Source organism: Chanodichthys erythropterus, chromosome 2 (genome assembly GCF_024489055.1).
Source record: "Chanodichthys erythropterus isolate Z2021 chromosome 2, ASM2448905v1, whole genome shotgun sequence".
Taxonomy (NCBI): domain Eukaryota; kingdom Metazoa; phylum Chordata; class Actinopteri; order Cypriniformes; family Xenocyprididae; genus Chanodichthys; species Chanodichthys erythropterus.
The window spans coordinates 30,676,900-30,694,869 of NC_090222.1; the positions used below are offsets into that span (position 1 = coordinate 30,676,900).

The window sequence follows — 17,970 nt, forward strand, 5'->3', positions numbered from 1 at the left end:
GGAGTCTTGGGTTGACTGTCTTACAAAAGACGTTTTTGCTGGTCAGAAATAATGTGCCAATATGTCAATGTTATTTAAAGTCTAGATGGAGTATGCTTTACCTCTTGTTGCTGTTAGTTGCCTTGTTATTTGTAATTAGTTATCTGCTCTTGCATTACATTATAGATTGCATATCTCTCAGTCAGGATCGAAGTGCCTACAGGGCTGTTCACACTGACAACGATTTGTAGCGGCAAAGCAATTGAACATCATTCATAGTTGGCATCATAAGCAACAGAGACTGTTGCTGTTGAGAAGTGACAAGGTTGAACAGAGCAAAGAGATGCAACTTGAGTTGGACATAGAGGCAGAGTAGGAATGCCTACTAGACACCAAAGTCTCAGAGACTCAGCGATCTTCAGTGATTTAATTACTGTCAGTGTGAATGCAGTACAAGTCAAGGAGGCCTACACTATGCTGTAAAGGAAGGTAATACCTAAAGAACAGATGATTAAACTGCACTAGCAATTTTTTGCAGTGAAATACCAGTTAACGCACAGTTTATACATATAAATATGCACACAATTTCAAAAACCTTGATGACGTAATGAGCTAATGCATTACTTTGCCTAATAATTAATGATGCACAAACATAGCCTTACCCCAAATTATTTGTTAAATCGGTCCATTTGGATAAATATTCTAATATTATAGCACTTTAAACATAAAAATAAAAAACTTTCACCCAGTGCATCACTGCAATCCAATCCTGCATAACAGGCTCCTAAGATAACTCTAAGCTGTAGATTGTGTGATGACGTCAAAGAGCTAATGTGTTGGGTCACTACAGCAACAGAGTCACAAGTTCATGGTCTAGACAAGTTTGGTCTTCAGAAGGATTACTGTTAAAAGTCATATTGTAAGACCTGGACTATGTGTATGTTTTCTATCAGTCATCATCCAAACCAACCCTACTCTTTTACTGTAACCTAAAACAAGTGCCAAACCTACAGTACATTGTAATTTATAGTAACCATGGTGTTTGTCAGTCCCTATGGTAATTTGTAAGTAAAATTATCAGAGAATTCAGATTAATACAATGTGAGATGATTTTGAGATTTGCAACAGGTTTTGACTCCTCAATAAGGTATTTCACAGCACTGAATAGTGAAATGTTTTACTTCATACTTATCTATAGTGCCAAATAAATGTTATATTGCTTTGAAATAATAAATAACTTATGAAGCATTGAGTTTTCACCTCAGCCATTCAATACTGTAAGTTTAGATTGCTGAGAAAATCTTTGTGTGGAGTGACAGATTAGACAGCAGATATCATCAAAAGACACGATGGTACACTTGAAGAAACCAAAAGCTTAAGACAAATCTGAGCTGTAAGAAAGAAGAGTCCTTTAATTCAGTGCAGAATGGTTGAAGCTGCTTCATAAGGTGATGTAATGTTAGTGTGGAGGTGAAATATGACTGCTCAATTTTGTAAAACTTCAACTTTTATTACATATAAGTTTTGTACACAGTATTTTTTATTATAGACAAATAAATCTCTTATAAAAATGGGAACGTGTTTTGCTTTGCAATCTTGTCACAGATATTTGCAACATTATGAACTATCTTTTCTTTCCAGGTTTAGGGTTGTATCTGAGAGGGAAAAACAGAGAAAAACAAAACAGATTCAACACAAAGCAAGTAACGTGCACAGCCCAACCATCATTCCCACAAAGGCTTTTAACATTCCTGCCCTACGGTGACAATTAGTAACCAATGTATAAATGATTGAATAACTGTGCAAACTGATATAAACTGGTACGCTGTAAAAATCAGACATTATTTAAAAGTCATCAAACCAGACATCCCCTTCAATAAAACATGTCTGGGACACTTCATTAGCCTGGGGGAGAGAGTTGGAGAAGATGTTGGAAAAACAGAGGTGCTGTTTTCCTTTCATTCTTTTTATTTTCTGTGTGATGTTTCCACCCCATGCATGACTGGCTGAGCAGATTCAGAGATCAAACAGTTGTGTTGGACACAACCACACAGCCGTGACTGTGTGTATATTTAAGAGCGCAAGTGTGTGTGTTTTTCTGCTTTGGCAGGAGAAATGGCACCACTTGAAAGTCCCCTGTTAACCAGGTTCAGTCTCCAGGCAACAATTCTGTGCCTGACGAAGTCTAACCCTTCTTTCTCTAAGAAGATGCAAGTCTAAAGGCCTGAGTATTCCTCATTTTCCTAGTTCTGCTCTGAGTGCAAGCCTTTCAAAGCATACTCCTTTGGCCGTAAGTGGGGAAAGATGCGTTCGCTGTGTGCGCACTTTCTAGTGGACTTTGTTTTGTTCTGTTGTACACTCATCGTCCGCACAGACAGAAAAACTTGGCTGCACGTCAACAGTGTGCGCGGACACTCCTGACGATGAACATTACGTCACACGGACAGTGTGCAGACTGTTGTGGTTCCGCAACAGTCCACATGATGTAATTTTCGACATCAGAAGGGTCCATAGTTGACCGCGTACTAATTTTTGTGTCTGTGCGGACAGTTAAGTGCACAAGCCTTTCAAAGTATACTCCTTTGGCCGTGAGCGTGGAAAGAGGCACCTGGTACATCTAGTGCTCAAGCACATGTGTTGTTGTATGCACACCGTCCACGTGGACATAAAAATTGGGCTGCATGAGGCCTGTGCGCAGACATCTGTGGACCATGAGATGGAGCGGAACACAGAAAATGAAGCATACCCGGACCTTAAGATGCAAGAGTGTAGTGACGTTTCAATTGTATTAGGACAAAGTCTACAACAATATCCGCAAGCTTCCAAACATTGTGGTCGAAAGATATGTCAATTATTTGCAAAAGTCCATTCAACATATTTCACATGCTCTTTTTATATATCATATATATCATATATATATATATATATATATATATATATATATATATATATATATATATATATATATATATATATATATATATATATATATATATAAATAATTTTTTTTATTATTATTATTATTATTATTATTATTTTATTTTTTTTTTTTATGTAAGTGAATCTGCTAAAGAAATAATCTCAAGACACTGACCACTAACTCAAATCATCACTGTATTTTCTGTCCTAATCACTTAGTGTTTAAACAGCAGGAGCTTGTTAGAAATATCAACGGGTCTTCACAGCCCGGCTTGACCTCAACTGTGAACAATGACTTAAAAGCAGTTGGAAACTCGTTGACGTAATACTTTCCAAGTGTGCTCTGTGACACTAGTGGATCAGGCCCAATCACTTATCAGCAGCCAGAACAAAGTTGATGAGTTCACGAATTCAGTTCATAAAAAATGTGTGCGTGACTTTAAGAAAGAAACTTGCCGCGGTTGAGTGAAGTTTTTCAAAGTCAGAGGACTAGTACATATGTCAAAGCTGTAGAAGTCTACTGCCAAATATCTGAGCTCCTGTCTGACAGAAGATTCAAAGCAGGGCACGATACTGGGAATTGAATCCGTTTCCTCTGTTCTGCCCTGCCTGCCTCAGTGCGTAAGACTATCCCGTCGCTTAAACCGGTCTCAGCCTGTCCACTCCAGGCTAAGCCCATAGTGTGCCGACACAAAGGTTATTGTCTCATTGTGAGCCTTGATATCTGGGGTCAGAGGTCAGTGTCTTGTTGAATGTAGTGTTAGTTTAGGCAGGTGGCGATTGTCTGGATGAGGGTGAGAACTGTACTGGGATCAAACAATATCAGTCAGGGTTCAAAAGAACACTAAAAGTGCTGACGTCATTGGACGTCCTACTTAATTCTGTCTGTTTGATCTATGCCCCTCCCCTCATCCATTTTTTATGCCCTACTGTCTGCACAAGCACATAGACTGCATACCTGAACAAATCATCTCCCAAAATCTCCTCCCGTTCACTCTGTTTTTCCTCCTAAAAGAGAGAGAATATGTATCATGGGTTGGCAACCACTAACGAGGCGAATGTATTTTAATTACATGAAGTCACTCAATCAAAAAATTTATATTTTGAGGTAGTCCTTCCTCTAATTCACACAGCCCCTTTTATTTAGGAGCTAGGTAACTTTAAAATGTGACAATTAAACTGCACTAGTCAACAGAAGTGCACAGCTCTAACAAAGTGCTTTCACAACTGTCTTGCATTACAAGTTGCTGATATTAATTTAAGTGAATTGTGCAAGAACTCGTCAAAGTGCAGATCAGTGATCGCTTTCTATGTTTACTATCATTTACTGCAAAAGTAAACCACTGTATATACTAAATCAAAAAATGACAAAATACACATCAATCGAAAGCTTAAGAAAACTTGCACTTCAACTTATGACCATTTATATCTACTAGGGACAGAAATATTGTATGTTGTTTGTGCTCCAAAGTAATGATGCAAGTTAACAGGTTAAATTTCACATCCACTGCACAGCGCAATTGTGTGTATGACAGCTCAGTTTGTTCTGGTACTTGTTGCTTTTATTTTTTAGAAAAAAGAAGTTGCTGCTATCAGTGTTGATATTCAACTCGGTATCCAGGGTCCTTAACATTCCACGCACAAATCACAGTGATAGTTATGCGCAAATTACAGTACAACATAAAGGGAAAAGATCACATAAATTCAGTGAGGAAATCTGGTATTCAGAAGCTTATCTTATTGATTTAATTTTATTAATGTTTAATCTAATTATTAATTTTTTTTTTCTATTTTAAAATGTAGCTTATTGCTGTGATAGCAAAGCTGAATTTTCAGCAGTCATTCTCCAGTCTTCAGTGTCACTTGACTTATCCTTAATATTTTTAAGCAGTTAATATTTTTGTGGAAATACATTTTTTAATTCTATGATGAATAGACAGTTCAAAAGACCAACATTTATTAAATGTAAAAGTCTTTACTGTCAATTTTGATCAACTTAATGCATAATTTCTTAATGAAGGGGTATGGCACAGTGATTAACAAGAAAAATTAAAATGTCATTTCATGACAAGGCTTTCGCCCCTGGCAATCATCTGTATAAAAGCATTTTTATATTGTTTGAGATAAGTGTAAAGCTTTGCACAAGAGGTGAATTGAAAAAACAAACACAATGCTTGCTACTGTTTCAATGGAAGCAAAAATAAGCTGATTACACCAAATTATTTAAATTACAATCTGAACAGAAATTATTTTTTAAAAATCTCCTTCATGATGTACTTTAATTACATAAAAAGATAAAAGCCCTTTGGTTGGGAATAAAACCACTGCTAAATGGTCAATGACAAAAAGCAGCCATAAAACAACAACAAAAAGTTTTAGGTGTGAACCATAATTAAATTATTAGTGTTTTTAAAAATAAACTTTAAGTGAGTGTAAAAAAAAATACAATATAACCTGAGTGTAAAAAAAGGGAAATGATCATGCACAACTGAATATCCAATATCAGCCAATAACATAAATATAATACATCCAAGTATAACCCCCATTTCCCAAGGTTTGTTGTAGGGCTGTCAAACGATTAATCGTGATTAATCGTATACAAAATAATATGCATAATATATGTGGGTGTACTGTGTGTAATTATTATGTATATATAAATACACACAAATTAATGTATATATTTAAGAGAAATATGTTATTTATGTACAAAATATTTGTATTTATATATAATATAAATTATATAAAAATCTAAATAAATACATATACTTGTAAATATTTCTCAAATATATACATGAATGTGTTTGTATTTATATATACATAATAATTTCACACAGTACACCCACATATATTATGCAAACTCAAAATTTTATTTTGTATGCGATTTATCGTTTGCCAGCCCTAGTTTGTTGCCACTCATTCCCTTGTTCCTGTGGTCTCTCACCTCTGCTGCCTGTCTAAGCCATTCCTCTAGTTCAGAGTTCTTGCTGCGATTGTGAGCCACCAAATCCGAGCCTCCGATAATGTTGGGCAGCCCACTGAATCCAGGGACATTTGTCTACACATGCACACACAGAAGTGTCATATACACAGATAAACAGACACTGTGATACTATGCCATAATATTACAGAAAGGTGCACGAGACACTTGCTCAGACCTTGCGGAACCTTTTGACATTTTTGTCATTGGGGTCACGGGTCTGTAGTGGGCTGGGTCTTGATCTGGAAGAGGTGCTCACTGTCAGGGACTTAAACTGAACCTGTAAGAGCTTCCTGGGCAGCTCAGGTTCATTCTCGGATCCAGATTTGGAGGTCGAGGCCTTCAGATCGACAGAGATTTTTTGTTACAAGACACTCTGAGGGATAACAGTGTGAATATAGTAATCATGACCTTTGTAAAACCCTGAAAAGATATTTTTAGGTAGTGTAGGTCAAAGCGACTCACAACCAATGTCTGTAATAAAACCTCTCACCTGCATTTCCTGTTTGGCTACAGCCTCACTGTGCTGGGAAATGCCATTTTGAGTCCTTGAATTCTGAAAGAAAAACAAAAACATGGGACTAGCTGTTCTGCAGATAAAAACAGAAGAGATATTTATATGAAACAAATGATGGCTGTTTTCGTACCACAACAAAAGACACTTCCTCCTCTTTGACCTCTTCAAGTTCTGGTCTTTTCCCCTTATTTGCTGAGTGATGTGCTTCCAGATCTGGAGTTTGATTGGGTGACCTCTTTGACTGCCTCGCTGAGCCCTGATTTGTTGCAGCTGGGCCTGTTCTGTCCAACTGCAATTTCTGAATGTTGCTGGCAGTGCTTTGCTGATTCTTTGTGCCTTTTCTGCTTTTGGTTTCAGTGCCTTCTTGCTGATTGGGTAATAGTGAGTTATTGATTGTGCTGTTCGGTCCTGACTCAAGACGTTGCTTTTTATTAGCTGCAGCACACGGAGGCTGATCCATCTCGTCGGACATTATGGATTCAAGCTCTTCAAGTGACATTTCTAAATCAGCAGCTGCTGCAGGTTTCTCTGGTCCTGATGGGACGTCTTGCTCTGGTTCCTTTCTCTTTTTGCTGCCAGAGCTTTGACTGGACCCACAAGCCTGACCCAGACTGGCACTGAACTCAGATCTTGACACTGAGCTGTGTTGGTTTTGGGCAGTATGTAAGTTTTTGTAAGATCTACTGGCAGAGGAATTTTGCTGGATCTCATCTTCTTTATCTTCACTGTCTTTTCTGAAGAATTTGGTCTCTGACTGGTCTCTGTCTTCACGTGGTCTGCAACCATAAACAACACATATTCATAAAATGGTTCTCACATCATGCAACATTTCAACTGAAAATACTGTCACATGACCATGTACATCTGGTATTAATGTTCATCCTGAGTGATCTGATTACATGTGGTCAGTTGAGACACATTAGCTGGTTGTACTTAAGGCCTTGTGACTTCTTTTAATCACATTTATTTGACTACATGCATCCTTTTCTGTGTTATTACTTTACATATTGATAAAGAACAAATTTAAAAAGTAAAATAAAAAAAATAATAATGAAAAAGTAATTTTAAAATGCCTATGGCTATATTCATGCAGCAGGCAAAAGTGGCCCAAATCCGATTTTTTGCTTTTGGTATGCGGGTCAGTCTGATATTGGCCACATTTAAAACATAATGTGAACAGCCAAACAAAAAATCGGATTAAGGCTTCCAGTATGAACGTAGCCTTAGTGATGTGGTGTGGTATCAGACTTGCCTTTTCTTGCCGGCAGGCTGGAAGAAGTTTGTGAGAGCTGTCTGTTTCTGGGGGGACTGTTTTAGTGTGGTCCTGCCATTGGGAGGCGCTGTCATTTTCACAGAACCTTTTAATTGAACTTGCCCATTGCCTGAAGGAGCAGAACCTTTCCTCTGCTTAGGTTCAACCATGCTGAAGCTCTCAGATGACCTAACTGTCTCACTGACGATGCGGGAAACGGAAGGTTCCGGGTCGAGGGATGAGGATTTATTGGTTGTTGACAGTGTGAAGCCCTTCTGTGTGGGACGTGTCTTCTCAGGAGTCTCACCAACTGCACTGATCCCACTTGTAACCATCCTGAAAATATGAACATTGACTCAGTTCAGAAGAAAGCTCTATGTTAACACTACTTGTTATTATTTGCAAGTATTGCTGTAAAACAGTGGTTTTTAAACCATTAAAAAAAAAAAAAATACCCAAATAAATCCAATAATTATCATTTTTTTAAAAAAACACACCAACACTGGATAGACGGAGTAATCAACTCAATTAACTGATTGTGTTCTTCACTTTAATTTGTGCTTTAATTTGCATTTCTGTTGTTTTGCACATCTAGTTTATTTCAAAGTGCAAACAGCAGTCTGGTTAAATTATAGATCAGTAAAAATAAGGCTATTTCAAGTTATAAGGTATAAATTAAGAATAATTTGAACACTACTTAAAATTAGGTTATTGTTATGAGGTTCAAGGGCCGGTTGCACCAGTTATGTGTAAATTACAGCTTAGCCTATTTTTGACTTAAATGGACACTAAGTGACAACTTGTGCACTACTAAATATTTTCACACTGCACCATTAAACTTCACTCAATGTATAAACTAAATATTTACGGAATCCTACAACCAGGAGTAACAGATGGAATAAAAAAGCTGACTGACCGTTTTGCATCAATTAGCTCATTTTACCTGAAAGACTTGAATCCTTTAAACAAATATATAATGCTGGCATTTACACTTGTGTTGTGCATGTCAAATAAGTCAGTCATAATAAATGTCATTTCTTGTTTTTTTGTATCAGTATTTATTTATTGATCCTTATTTCAAATAGTTTCATGGTATATACAGTTGTGCTAAAAATAATTCATACCCTTAGTAAATATGACCAAAGAAGGCTGTGAAAATAAATCTGCATCGTTAATAATTTTGATCTTTTATTTTAAAAATCTACAAAAATCCAACCTTTCATTGGAGAATAATAATTTTAAATGGGAGGAAAATCTCATTATGAAATAAATGTTTTTCTCTAATATACATTGCTCACAATTAATCATACCCTTTTATTCAATGCTTTTTGCAGCCTCCTTTTCCTAAGATAACAGCTCTGACTCTTCTTCTATAATGCCTGATGAGTTTGGAGAACACCTGACAAGAGATCAGAGACTCTTTTTCTTTTGCTTCATCTGACCATAGGACATTTGAAAAGTAACTGACACTACTGGAACTTCAAACGAGATGGATTCTATGGTCAGATGAAACAAAAAATTTGCTTTTTTTTAGCAGCAAACACTTAAGATGGGTTTGGTGCACACAGGGGTAAAAAGTACACCATGTGTACAATGAAATAATATACTGCTGTATCTTTAATGTTGTGGGCCTATTTTTCTGCCAGAGGTCCTGGTACATTTTGATCAGATACATGGAATAATGGATTCTACCAAATACCAAAAGATAAAAAAAATCAAAACCTGACTGTGCCTGTTAGAATTCTTATAATGAGCTGTGGTTGGACCTTCCAACAGGACAATGATCCAAAACAAACATCAAATCCGACACAAAAATGGGTCACTGAGCTTCTGCCATGGCCGCCCCAGTCCACTGACCTGAACCCTAAAGAAAATGAGTGGAGTGAACAGAAGCAGCACCAACATGGAGCTGGGAATCTGAAGGATCTGGAGAGATTCTGTATGAAGGAATGGTCTCTGATCTCTTGTCAGGTGTTCTTCAAACTCATCAGGCATTATAGGTGAAGACTAAGAGCTGTTATCTTATGAAAAGGAGGTTGCAAAAAGTACTGAATAAAAGGGTATGATTAATTGTGAGCAATGTGTATTAAAGAAAAACATTTATTTCTTAATGAGATTTTCCTCCCATTTAAAATTATTATTCTCCAATGAAAGGTTGGATTTTTGATTTTTTAGAACAAATGGTGCAACCAAATAAAGTACAGAGTTAGTTACAAACTAGCTAGTAGTTCCTAAGCCTCTAGTGTGGACTTTACATTACAATTTAAGAAAGAACTTTTGTCTGGTGCAACCCTACCCAGTTCTGCAGATGTTATGCTCTCCAATTTGCTTTTTATTTCTATTCTTGAAGTCCACCAACTGACACAGGTATTCTGTATGATTCAGAGCATTCAGAGACTTCTACCTGCTCTGGTCCTGAGAGAGCTCAGTGTTGACCACATAGGCTGTAATATTCTGGGAAGGTGCTGCGAAAGCCGTCTCATCCACGGCAGTGTTCTGAGAAAGCGTTGCTGCAGCAATGACTGGCTTCACTTTCACAGATTCTGTGAAGAAATGTTGAGAAATTGTTATTGATGTGTCAGTTTGTGCATAACACCAATCTTTTAGGCCAACAGGAAGTCCACCTCTCAAATTCACTGCCATAAAAGGTCCATTATGCACACAATTAAAAAAAAAAAAAAAAGTACAATCAATCATCAACATAGTCATCATTATGCAGTCATTGTTATCATACTTAAAAAACATTACTAAGAATGAGTAATTTTCTAAAACAGTCCGTCTTCACCGGATGTGTATGTAAGTGTATTTAAACCCACCAGATTGAATAGAACAGGGATTGCAGTATGTTTGATTATTGAGATGAATGGCAGCCAATCCAATCTCAGATTCTGTGATAAAGCGCAAGCCATTTCTGTGTGAATAAGACAAAACTTTAGAAAGAAACAAAAAATGTAAAGCTATCTGAGTAGAACCATAAAAATCAGTAAAGCAAAACATTTCATATATTTTCTATAATATATGCAAAATTACAATTTTATATAAAAATTAATTATATATTGAATATTTCATTTTTTTTAAATAATGGGCATTTTTGTTCTAATAGAGCAGGAATGTGTGTTCTGGCACAAACAAACAAACATAACAAAAAGACACAACAAACACATTCAGACAAAATGGAATCAATCAACAAACAAACTTTTTTAAAAAAAATGTTTTTTTTTAAACAAGTAGGTGGAACAGCTTTATCATATTACTCAATATACAGAATAATTACTATAGACATTCTCTAACTAATCAAACTAATAAAAGACAGCACAGACTGCTCAGTGCCCATTAGAAAAAATACACACACACCTGTGCAGAATCTGGGCCACAGAATCCACCCACTTCTTGGAGTTTGGAGGGATGACAGCCTGGGAGTTTCCTGATATCATGTCGACCACACAAGTGCTGCTTGACTCCAAGAGTGAAACGGGCAGTGAGCCCTCGTCCAAAAGCCGGCACACCCCACCTCCACAACTCACTGCCTGACTCAAACGCTTCATCTGAAAAGATACATAAAACCTCAGTGACTACAACAATAAAACACTGACTGTAATTCAGCTGGGATTACAAGGATTTTCTAAATGTTTTTAACCTAATTACAGCCATGTCCTGCATGACAGAAAATGCAACTTCAAATTAAGACTAACTGAAGCCTCTTGTTTTTTTGTAAAAAAAGAAAAGGATGAGCCCTTTAATTTGTCCCACTCAACCTACTTGTTTCAATAAGAGACTGAAACAAGAAATTGATTTTTTTATGCTTTAAACATTTATACATTAAAAAAATGTTAAAGTTTTAGTTTAGTAAAAATCATTATAGATAAGCTAAAATAAAATATAATTATTAGATAAAAAAAACTTTTAATTTAAAACTAGAATGTAAATAATTAAAATAAATAATTAGAAATGCCTTGGCAACTTTTTTTGAAATAAAACATTTAACGATGTACTAAAATTAGTAAAACTAAAATAAATGTAAACAATATAGGAATATTTGAAAAAAACAAACAAAGGCACAAAACTAAAATTAAAATGAAAACTGAAAATAAAAGTCAATTCAAAATATTGATAAATACAATAATAATATGTAAATAATACTATAATAACACTGTTCCAAAAACTAAAATGTTTTTTTGGGGGAAAAAAATTCTTTATGGGTCTCCAGAGCTTAAAAACTTCTCCCACAAAACCAGAAAAAAGGAAAATGACCATGTGACTTCATTGCACTGCTGTAGTTTTTAATCAGCAGGTATTCGCTTACAAACGAACCTGCTGGTTACAGAGAATATACCAGCTGTTCGACTTCACATGGTCTGCTCTTACGCTGAGCTAATCAACACTGTTTTACATCTCCTGATTAATACAGAACAGCAGGGAGGAACTCCTATGTGACATCTAACTTTTTCACTGTATATAACAGCGTAATGAATTACCTGATGCCTGTCTAACTTTCACTTCTGGGAAAAAAGACTGAAGATAAAGAATACTTGTAACGGATGATATTTTCCAACATTACAGTATAATAAAGAAATAAAGAAGAAATGAAGGAGTCTTTTCGTTATTCAACAAAAATGAAGATGTCTTATAGGGTCTGGTAGTGGAGATACTTAATGACACACAGCTGCCGCAGTTTGTGGGTGGGCTGTGGAAAAAACACTTCTGCACAGACTTGGGTTCAAAGGTAACATCTTTTTGTTATGTAATAACTGGCCACGTGACTTCATAAGGAACATGAAAGTGAGAGAACAATATCACAATCCTTTGGCCTCATATTTAGTGAAATAGGCCACATCCCAGTGCGATGCCAGCAGCCAAACCAGCTTATACATCCTGCTCTACAAGATAAAAGGTCTCAGTAAGATTTCTTGCACTGGTGACACTATTTTCATGACAATTAAGCAACATTATAGTTTTATAGACTTTCTTATTTTATTATATGTGGTGTGTTCTATGTACTGTACTACCTATGACTATGTTTTATATTTCATATGTACACTACTGGGGTTGGTAAAATGTTTTCTTTCTTTTTTATGTTAACATCTCTTATTTTCACTGCATTCATTTGATAAATGAATAAACAAAAAGTGTATAAACGTTTTAATTTCTTTTCTCCCAAAACAACCCATTGAATGGTAGTGTAAAACAGACATAATTATATAATGTTAAAGGGTTAGTTCACCCAAAAATGAAAATTAATCATCTTCGGAACACAAATTAAGATATTTTTGATAAAATCCAATGGCTCAGTGAGGCCTGCATCGCCAGCAATAACACTCCCTTTTTCAATGCCTAGAAAGCTACTAAAGATTTATTTAAAACAGATCATGTGACTACAGTGGTTCAACTTTAATATTATAAAGCATTGAGAATACTTTTTGTGCGCCAAAAATAAAAAATAGTGACTTTATTCCACAATATCTAGTGATGGGCGATTTCAAAACACTGCTTCATGAAGCTTCATAGCTTAATGAATCTTTTGTTTTGAATCAGTGGTTCAGAGTGCCAAAATGCCATGATTTCAGTAAAGGAGTTTTTGTTACATTGTAAGTGTTTTGAAACTTCAATAGTTCACGTGACTTTGGCAGTTTGATACACGCTCCGAAACACTGATTCAAAACAAAAGATTCGTAAAGTTTCGAAGCTTCATGAAGCAGTGTTTTGAAACTACCCATCACTAGATATTGTTGAATAAAGTCGTAATTTTGTTATTTTTGGCAGGCAAAAATACTAAAGTTGAACCACTGTAGTCACATGAACTGTTCTAAATATGTTTTTAGTAGCCATCTGGGCATTAAAAAAAGGGAGTGTTACTGCTGGCGATGCAGGCCTTTTATCGGATTTGATCAAAAATATCTTAATTTGTGTTCCGAAGATTAACGAAGGTCTTACGGGTGTGGAACGACATAAGGGTGAGTAATAAATGACATTATTTTCATTTTTGGGTGATCTAACCCTTTAATTGTTGTAAAAGTTACAGTGAGTATAATATAATTCATTATAATAGTAGTAGTTAAAGAATCTCTCTTGCCTGTTTAGAGCTCAAAAACAGAAAAGTTTTCCCCTTGAAGAGGCTCTTTCTCTCAGGTCGTGCACTAAGATCCACATCCTCTTTAGCCAGGCTGGGCTCATCAATCTGAGGCCTAAATCTGATCAACACAAAACATAGCCACATTTGATCTATAATGTCTATTTGAAATATTTCCATTAGCTCACAGGTATTTAAATGAAACAGAACAAGTAACTGTGAGCGAGAAAGAAAAGAAACATTCTGTACCTCTCAGCTTTAGGCAGTGGCAGTTTCTGCTGCACAGCCTTGCTAAACGCACTGAAGAATTCAGGTTTTACTATAGGCCGACAGCACAGCAACGCACAGATTGTCTGCCAAGAGAGAGACATTGATTCAGTGGATGTTTAAGTGTACCTTGAAGATTCATTTGTAGTTATTCAGGGAACTGAATAAACCCTCAAGGATCAAACAAAGTGCTTAAGAGGAAAATGGCCTTGTTACCTTAATGGTGACCTTTACAGTGGGCATGACGAGATGCGTGCAGTCAAGTGTCCAGGAGTTGACAAGTCGCCCTCCGATAGAGCGCACATGTTGAGAGAGGGATGCTTTCCCTCCGTCATCAACACACGAGGAACACACCACAACACACTCTTTCTCCAAACTGAATGGGGAAACAGGGGGCTTATTATCGGCCTCATAAAATTAAAATTTAATACATCAAAACAGTATAAAACTAACTAACAAACACACATGAAACATAATGAGATAATAGCCTAAAGCAAATAAATGAAGCAAGAATGTCAGATTTGTGAACAAATAATAATTTTTCTTCTTCTTTTTCTGATCTTCTCAAGTACTGTTTGATCAGAATCACAAAACTGGTCTAATTGATTCGTTCACAAATTCGACTGAAGTGGTTCGAAAAACAGTGCACAAGTCTTATAGACTACTTTTATAATACCTTTTTGAAGCTTGAAAGCTTCAACAATCATTCATTGTAGTAACAAGGAAAAAGCGGTCCAGTATTCAATTGGTTCTCCATTTGTAGTACACAGAATAAATGTCATAGGCTTTTGGAACAACATGAGAATATTTTTTATTTTTATCTTTACCACTATAAGTCACTTCTGATGCATCCACACATATGAAAATGAATGCGTAGTAGTCACATACAAACCTGAACTTGCTCTGGAAGACTCCAAATGTGATTTTGTCTCCTGTCTGCAGGGTCTTTGTGGAGCCAGGCTCAAGCTTTTCACCATTGATGAAAGTGCCGTATTTAGAGCTGTCCTTCAGAGTGACCGCCTGCCAACAGTATAAAAACAAGAAAGCACCCTGTCAGAAAGATTTACCACAAACTGCTGTCAACTAATCCATCTGAAATACAGCTGTAAGGGAAACGAGGCCCTCTAGGGCATGACACCTGCAAGCACACATTTACAGAACACAATACCATGTCAAGTTAAACATAATACATAGAATTAGTTATCAAATCCGGGGCCGGCTCTAGACATGGGCAGGGGCAGAGGTGTAAAGAGTACCTGAAAACCATACTTGAGTAAAAATACAGATACCTTACAGTGAAAGTTACAAGTCACTAATTCTAATACAAATTGAGTAAAAGTCTTAGAGTATCTGATTTTAACAATACTTCAGTATTTACTCATACGGAATGTAGACTCAAAGATGTCCTCGACACCTAAGAGACATGGCAGATGTCACCCTTAGATGGTGATATAGCTTCTTTATAGCAAAAACAAACTGCTGCAGAAAAAGTTAGATGACATGCAAAATGTAATGTGTAATTGCATTACTCATCACAAATGTATTGGAGTAAAGAGTACATTTACTTGTTCAAAAATGTAGTCAAGTAGAGAGTAAAAGTTGTTAATATTGTTAATACTCAGTCAGTACATGTCTCTATCGCGCTATGATTGGATGTAATTGGTTATGATTGGATATGATTGGTTTGTGCGATAAATCCCACCTCTTGTTGAAGTGTGCGTTCTGCGCGTCAGTTTGAATGAACAAATGATGGTGTCAATAGGAAGACTAAGTGAAAAGTAAGTAAACAGATCACCCAGTTAGATATCACCACTTTATGTCACGTCAAAATCAAACTTGAAATGGACTGAAAGCATGATGACTGCTGGGTATTTTTTAGTGCAAGCAGCTTGGTAAAATTAAAAATGCAATTCGTGTCTGTGACAGACCGTGTTTATGGAGAATGACTGATGATCCAAAATAGCCTAAATTGACAATTAAAAAGAAAAACATCAATACACAAATAAAATATATTGTTTAAATTACTAATGCCTTTAGTTATTATTTTGGAATGAATGTAGAAATGCTTAAAACACTAACTTGATGAGATTGGCTTGGTTTTGATAAATAGAACATTTATTACAATACATTGTTAATTTAAAATTAAAATATAGAATTGTATTTGGTTTCTTTTTTTCTGTTTTTGAGCTGTAAAGTAATGTTCATTTAACAAGGAAGATGTATCAACGTTAAGAGTAATGCACATGAATTTACAATGATTCATATATAAATAAAAAATATGCCTCCTCATTTCAGAACACCACTGCACGCCACTAAAATCACCCCCCAAACAAACTTTCCAACAAGCTTTTAGTAATATACAAATATAATTTATTGCATCCTGAATTTAAGTAAGAACTTCACAGCAAGAATGACTAACTGAATTCACAATATGACTAAGGGAAATAATGATGCATATGATTAGTGTTCTGCTGAGTAATTAGCAAAATAACAAAAAAAAAAAAAAAAACAATAATTAGTAAATTAAAATTTGATTACTTTATGAAATACTTTCCACAGTTTTGCTTTTTGAGACAACCTAATTAAACAACCTAAGATATTTAAGGCGGACTCTAAGAAAGCCAAGGGGAAAAAAGATTACTTTTTTTATGTTGGAAAAAAGTGCCAATATTTTTTTAAACAATATAAGCAGTTTCACAAACACCTCATTGTGGTTTGGTACATACTGTTTAAGAATAACAGTGGGAGGAAGCATTCATAGTGGGCTCAAACATCTCTTCATTGTTTTTTGGCCAACATAATTCAGCACAGAGTTACTGACCTGCTCAGTGACAGTGAGGTTGGCATGCACACGACTGATGGACTGATCATTGGACAGCAGAATTTCACAATTCTTACGGCCGACCACATACTCCTTACCCGGGAGCAGAACGATACATTCCCCTTCAGAAAAAGAAAGGAATGAAGTGAAGCTATCCAGACAATATTTACTGGAAAAATGGGGACTTTCTCTTGTTATATGACAAAATATTTGTCTGTAAATAATTTTTCTTTAAAAAAAAAAAAAAAATCAAATTTTTATAATCACTATTTACTTTTAAAGGGTCTAAAAGTGTTGTTGAACTATAGTTGTCCATTGCACTGTCAATGTTTTTACATGTCAGAAAGATGTATGCGTCAAAGCTCTGTGAAAATAAAACATGTCATAATACACATACAACTACCATATCTGGTACATATAATACTTTAGGGCTTTGTTATTGATGTATTATTAAGATTGCTCTGTCTAAAATAAATCATAATCATAAAAATTGTAAACATATCAGTGGTGACATTTGTGAAACCCAGAGCCACGTTTTGAATAAGTAACGTTAACTTGATTGATTCACATCATAAAATCAGTTATTCCTACTTCTTATTGAGAAAATTGTCAATTCTCAACTTGACATTTTTATTGGTTACACTCGTGACGTGGAATAAAACAAATATTCCCACTAACTTTTTTTTTAACCATGCAGTTTGTTTTAATGGGATATCCAATGAGCAAAATACCCTTAACGTTACCTTGTAAAATTATATGAGTTAATTTGATGTTAGCATAACGCAAGTCTTGACATTAATAACATAGCCTTTTACACTATAATTATGCACACTGCCTATCTATGTCTATCCGTGACGGTATATAAAGTCATTCCATAAACAGGAAGACATGTTATGTAAACAGCAATATATTAAGTTACAAGACCATTTTAAAGCTTTCATTTGGTCTGGATTATACGTACTGCCGTAGTACACTAAAACACCGAACAACCGACTCATTTTGCACATAAAACGTTACCTCCAGCTTCAGTTGGTTGCAGTTTCCACATTTCAATACCTGTCGCTTTCTAGCAAATCAATACTTATATAATCTTTTAGGCTTACTGCAGCTGTAAAACAGAACTGTATGAACTGGCGCGCCACATTTACATCTTAATGTGCGACGTAATAAA

The 17,970-nt window shown here is 35.7% G+C and overlaps 1 protein-coding gene across 1 annotated transcript; it reads right to left on the reverse strand.

Moving 5' to 3' along the window:
* Positions 1 to 1,507: 1,507 nt before the first annotated feature.
* nbn (nibrin) lies at positions 1,508 to 17,955 on the reverse strand. Its single transcript, XM_067409309.1, has 16 exons — positions 17,817 to 17,955; positions 16,800 to 16,921; positions 14,871 to 14,998; positions 14,195 to 14,354; positions 13,961 to 14,064; positions 13,715 to 13,832; positions 10,999 to 11,189; positions 10,461 to 10,555; positions 10,049 to 10,187; positions 7,645 to 7,980; positions 6,523 to 7,168; positions 6,369 to 6,431; positions 6,054 to 6,215; positions 5,840 to 5,953; positions 3,857 to 3,906; positions 1,508 to 1,634 (listed from the first exon to the last, which is right to left on the reverse strand). The coding sequence occupies exons 1-16, from the start codon at positions 17,845 to 17,847 to the stop codon at positions 1,604 to 1,606; spliced, it is 2,490 nt and encodes an 829-aa protein (XP_067265410.1). The 5' UTR covers positions 17,848 to 17,955; the 3' UTR covers positions 1,508 to 1,603.
* Between the last annotated feature and the right edge of the window lie 15 nt (positions 17,956 to 17,970).

Excerpts from the sequence above, each read along its gene's own strand:
- nbn (XM_067409309.1), bottom strand. The coding sequence starts at position 17,847 with ATGTGGAAACTGCAACCAACTGAAGCTGGAG. Across the intron at positions 14,999-16,799 it reads ACCTCACTGTCACTGAGCAG|GCGGTCACTCTGAAGGACAG; the intron begins GTCAGTAACTCT and ends TACTGTTGGCAG. Across the intron at positions 7,169-7,644 it reads CAGCCTGCCGGCAAGAAAAG|ACCACGTGAAGACAGAGACC; the intron begins GCAAGTCTGATA and ends TTATGGTTGCAG.